Here is a 5788-nt window from a genome sequence, read left to right on the forward strand (position 1 = left end):
TTAGGGGGCCTACACTTCGAGCCAATTCCTCCACATACTCCAGGGTCACCTCAGTGTCAGCCATTGTCTATGCGCAGCAGCAGCAGCAGCAGCAGCAGCAGCAGCAGCAGGAAGCAGGAGGTGCACAGACAGCCGCTGCAGCGGCTGGTGCAGCAGCAGAAGCATCTGCCACTAACAGCACTAACAATGAGGCCAAACAACGACGAAAACCATGAGAAAAATATCAACAACTCAAACCTAAACCCTAAACCCTAAACCCTAAACCCTAAACCCTAAACCCTAAACCCTTTGTGTGTGCAACTCACCTAACCCAGCAGCTTAGCAGCAATTTACGTTTAGGAGAAAAGAATCGATAAAACTAAACTTTTATTTCAAAAGAGTTTTATAAATCTAGACTCCTAGGGTTTAGGGTTTAGGGTTTAGGGTTTAGGGTTTAGGGTTTAGGGTTTAGGGTTTAGGGTTTATGAGGGACGGGGGCCCCCCCGGGGGCCCCTCTGTTGTAGGAAGGCCTAGAGACGAGCCCCCGCCTCGCATGCAACAAACATACTGTCTGTATTAATAGTTTGTTTAATAATATTATTTTATTTGTTTTTGTGTTTCACAACAAATTATAAACTTGTTTTTGCTGCTTCTCCCCTCTGCTGCAGCAGACAGCAGAAGATACTGTAGTGGTAAGAAGACCGCCGCTGCTGCTGCTGCTGCTGCTGCAGGTGTTGATGCTCTCGCTGCTGCTGCTGCTGCTTCTGAGCCCCTGACTGCGGATCTGCGCAGACGCGAGTAGGGCTGCTGCAGCTGTTGCTGCAGCAGCAGCAGCAGCAGCAGCCGCAACAGCAGCAGCAGCAAGTATGGCCTTCGTATTGGGGTCCTTCTTTCCTTTGGGGGCTGCTGGCTGCCCCCCCAGGGCTTGCGGATGTGTTGCAGCAGCTATTCACGGTGCAGCAGCAGCGGCAACAACAACAACAGCGGCAGCAGCAATAGCAGCAGCAGCACCGACTGCAGCACCGATAGCAGCAAGAAGAATAGGGGCTGAACAGCACCACTGGCTGGAGAAGCATGTACAGCAACATCACTTGCAGCAGCAGCAACAACAGCAGCATCACTTGCTGCAGCAGCAGGTTCAGCAGCATAACGTGCTGCAGCAGCAGCAACAGCAGCGTCACTTACTGCAGCAGCATCACTTGCTGCAGCAGCAGCGAGGTTTAAAGTTTGTTCATCCGCGCAATTGGATCCTTCAATGGAAACTCAAACCAGGAGACAAGGCAAGAACCTCTGCTGCTGCTGCTGCTGCTGCTGTTGCTGTTGCTGTTGCTGCTGCTGCCGCTTTTGTTGCTGCGTTTGTTGCTCTTCTTGCTGACTCTGGTGCTTGTGCTGCTGCTGCTTCTGGCTTTGACGCTGCTACACTGCGTGTGTTTGCTGCTTCTGCTGCTGCTGCTGCTGCTTCTGGCGTTGATGCTGCTTCTGCTGCTGCTGATGCTGCTGCTGCTGCTGCTGCTGCTGCAGGTGATGATAATAAGCGGGAAGTGGAAGGGGCGCAGCGGCCAAATTTTACAGACGGACAAAATGAGAAACGGAATTGCAGTGCAGGGAGTCAAAGAGGTACAGCAGCAGCAGCAAATAATGCAGCAGCAGCAGCAGCAGCAGCAGCAGCAGCAAATAATGCAGCAGCAGCAGCAGCAGCAGCAAATAATGCAGCGGCAGCATCAGCAAATAATGCAGCAGCAGCAGCAGCAAATAATGCAGAAGCAGCAGCATCAGCAGCAAGTATTGAAAATGCAGCAGCAGCAGCAGCAAATGCAAATAATGCAAATGCAGCAGCAGCAAATGCAGCAGCAGCAGCAGCAAACGAGGAAGCAAATAACCACATGAACAAGCAGACAAACAAATAAAAATAAAATTAAACAAACGAACAAACAAAGCAGATAAATTATTAATGTTTTATTTGCTGCAGAGATATATAAAAGGAGAGACGCAGCAAAAACAGCAAATCTGCGGCCTTCTACATATTTCTAACGCTATGTTCATCGACCCCCTCACGCAGTATGTTAATAAATAATAAATATATATTTAAATATATATATATTTAAATCTTTATATTTAAATATTTATATTTAAATATATATGTTTATATTATATTTATTTATTTAGCTGCATGCATTTATATTTTGGCTGTATATGCATGTTCATGTATTTATGTTTGAAGATATATATATAATATATATAATATATTATATATAATATATATTATATATATAATACATATATATAATGTATAATATAATATATAATTATTAAAACATATCTGTACACACGCACAAACATATATATATATATATATGCATGTATACATAGTATTATAAAAATATATATGTCTGCAATATATATATATATATATATACATATATATAATAAAACAAATAATAAGGATAAGCATAACAGCACTGAGTTTAATAAAAATAATAATAAACAAAAATATTAATTGAGGGTCAGCTGCCTGTACACCGCAATTTGAATGCAGACAGCCCACCCGCCTTGCCCTCAGAACAAACGAAAAAGGAATGCCTGGTAAATATTTGCTGCTGCTGCTGCTGCTGCTGTTGCTGCTGCTGCTGCTGTTGCTGCTGCTGCTGTTGCTGCTGCTGCCGCTGATGTTGCTGACCTTGTTGTTGTTGCTGTTTGTTGCTGTTGCTGCTGATTCTGTTGCTGCTGTTGATGATGCTGCTGCTGCTGCTGCGATGGTTTCTGTTGGTGTTGTTGCTTTCTTGCTGCTGCTTCTGCTGCTGCAGTAAGCGACGCTGCAGCAGCAAACGCTGGAGCAGCTCTCTGTGGGTGCCAGTTTCATTTGCTGCTTCTCTTGCTGTTGCTGCTGCTGCTTTTGCTGCTGCTGCTTGTGGTGTTGTTGTTGCTGTTGCTTCTCTTGCTGCTGCTACTCTCCCTGCTGCTACTCTCCCTGCTGCTACTCTTGCTGCTGCTACTCTTGCTGCTGCTACTCTTGCTGCTTCTGCTGCTGCTACTTGTGCTGCTGCTACTCTTGCTGCTGCTGCTTCTGCTGCTGCTGCTGCTGCTGCAGTGCGTGTGTCGCGTCGAAGCGGGCATGTGATGCCTTGGCCTGATGATTCTCTGATTGGTGTAGACAACAGCAGAGGCTCTGTGGAGTACCTCCGCAGCAAACAGCAGCAGCAGCAGCAGCAGCAGCAGCAGCAGCAAGACCCTGACACCGCACCGACCGGGCCCAAAGACACCCCCAAAGAAAAAGCACTCGAAAAAACATATAACTACGCCAAAGTAAGCAGCAGCAGCAGCAGCAGCAGTAGCAGCAGCAGCAGTAGCAGCAGCAGCAGCAGCAGTTTTGAATGTCAGTAGTAGTAGGAGCAGCAGCAACTGCAGCAGCAGCAGCAGTAGCAGCAGCAGCAGCAGTAGCAGCAGCAGCAGCAGTTTTGAATTTCAGTAGTAGTAGGAGCAGCAGCAACTGCAGCAGCAGCAGCAACAACATTAGTAGCAGCAGCAGCACAAGAATATCATTCACACCAGCACCAACATAATTAGCATATGGATCAGCAGCAGAGGCATTTGCAGAGTTAGCAGCAGCAGCAACATTAGCAGCAGCAGCAACGGCGTTAGCAGCAGCGACATTAGCAGCAGCAGCATGAGCAGCAGCAGCAGCAGCAGTAGTAGTAGTAGCAGCAGCAGCATGAGCAGCAGCATTAGCAGAAGTAGCAGCAGCAGCATGAGCAGCAGCACCAGCAGAAGTAGCAGCAGCAGCACCAGCAGAAGTACCAGCAGCAGCATGAGCAGCAGCAACATGAGCAGCAGCAGCAGCAGCAGCAGCAAGGGTTTGTGTATGTGCATGTGTTTGCTGCTTAGGAAGTCGCGACGATGGACGCCATCCGCTTTATGATGTCCAAATATAACAGAGACTTCCGATAAACTCAAAACAACCTGCTGCTGCTGCTGATGCAGCTGCTGCAGCTGGTGCAGCTGCTGCTGCTGATGCAGGTGCTGCAGGTGCTGCAGCTGCTGCTGCTGATGCAGCAAAGCAGATATTTCTGCTGCTGCTGCTGTAATAGACATGTCTGCTTCACTTTGCGTAAAGTCTGTTATACTTGTTTGGAGTCTGCTTTGCTGCAGCAAAGCAGACACTTCTGCTGCTGCTGCTGCTGCAGCAGAGCATCAACTTATGCTGCTGCTGGCTGCTGCCGCTGCAGCAAAGCAGACGCAGCAGAGCAGCAACTTGTGCTGCTGCTGCTGCTGCTGCTGCTGCACCGTCCCTACCTGGGGTGCTGCAGCAGCTTATTTTCTTAAAGGATTTCTACGGGTCTCTTAAAGAATTTGTATGGGCCTTCCAAATCAATGCATGCGCATGCACTGCTGCTGCTGTTGTTGATGTTGCTGCTGTTGCTGCTGCTGCTGCTGCTGCTATTTTTTCTACTGCTGCTGCTGCTGCAGTGTGCCTGCTGACGCCCTAGGGCCGCCCATGAGCCCCCCTTGCTGCTCTCCTCATCCCCCTTGCTGCTGCTGCTGCTGCGTATATATGCAGCATCTGGTGTTGCTGCTGCAGTTGATGCCGCCGCTGCTGCTACTGCTGCTGCTGCTGCTGTTGCTGCAGCTGCCTTAGAACGGCGTGGTGCTGCTGTTGCTGCTGCTGCTTTAGAACGGCGTGGTGCTGCTATTGGTGCTGCTGCTGCTGCTGCTCTAGAAAGGCGTGGGGGTGTGCAGCTATTGCTGTTGCTATTGCTGCTTCACCTGCATCAGCAAGGCGTGGTGGTGCTGCTGCTGCAGCTGCTGCAGCTGCTGCAGTTGCTGTTGCTGCTGCTGCTGTTGTATTAGAAAGGGGTGCTGCTGCTGTCTCCATAGGCGCCTACAAGGACAGCAGCAGCTTTGCTGTAGCGGTCGCAGCTGCTGCGGCTGCTGCGGCTGTCTGCAGCAGAAGCAGCAAACGCATGCACTGGGGTGTGCAGACACCTGAAGCTGCAGCAAACGATAGACAAAATTCTTCTATTACTACTAGTGCTGCTATCACTGCTGCTGCTGCATCTGCTGCTGTTTGTGCTGCTACTGCACCTGCTGCTGTTTGTGCTGCTGCTGCTGCTAGAAGGCGGCGTGTAGCATCTACTGTCTTTGCTGCTGCAACGTGCAGCAGCAGCAACGGCATTATGTTGCTAACCTTGAACCCTTTCATTCTCTGCTGCTGCAGCGTTGCTTCTGCTTCTGCTGCTGCTGCTGCTGTTGCTGCTGCGGCGCCGGCGCCGCACTTCTTCAGCAAATACTTCCTTTGCTACCTGCAGCAGCAGCACCTTTGCTTCTGCTGATGTAGTTGGTTTTGTTTGTGAGGGTCCTTCTGCTTCACAGCTTATGCTGCTGGCTTTGCTGCCGCCTGCCTGCTGCTGCTGCTGCTGCTGATGCTGATGCTGCTGTGCTGCTGCTGCGCCGATGCTGCTGCAGGAGGGGCACAGCGGTGCGTTTGCTGCTGCACCGCTAAGCCCATCAGGAAACGCCAGCCGCAGCGCTAAAACATCATGCATAAACGTAAACTCATCTCGCAGCGTGTCTTCCCTGCAGCAGCAGCAGCAGCAGCAGCAACAACAACAGCAGCAGCAGCAGCAGCAGCACAACATCGCGCGTGAGGAGTGAGAGAAACGCAATTGCGCTTCACGGGTATTTCGGGTGCAGCAGCAACGTCTCCGAAGCAGCAGCAAAAAGGCAGCACCTGGAGCAGCGCCTAGAACAGCAGCAGCAGCAGCATCAGCAGCAGCAGCAGCATCAGCAGCAGCAGCAGCATCAGCAGCAGCAG

At 50.2% G+C, this 5788-nt stretch overlaps 1 protein-coding gene across 1 annotated transcript; it reads left to right on the forward strand.

Annotated features, from left to right (window-relative positions):
* Positions 1-3096: 3096 nt before the first annotated feature.
* EAH_00044640 (50S ribosomal protein L24, putative) lies at positions 3097-3924 on the forward strand (the record flags this gene model as incomplete). Its single annotated transcript, XM_013394842.1, has 2 exons — positions 3097-3282; positions 3862-3924. The coding sequence occupies 2 exons, from the start codon at positions 3097-3099 to the stop codon at positions 3922-3924; spliced, it is 249 nt and encodes an 82-aa protein (XP_013250296.1).
* Positions 3925-5788: the final 1864 nt, after the last annotated feature.

This window comes from Eimeria acervulina, genomic scaffold (genome assembly GCF_000499425.1).
Source record: "Eimeria acervulina Houghton genomic scaffold, Eah_scaff619, whole genome shotgun sequence".
Lineage (NCBI taxonomy): Eukaryota > Apicomplexa > Conoidasida > Eucoccidiorida > Eimeriidae > Eimeria > Eimeria acervulina.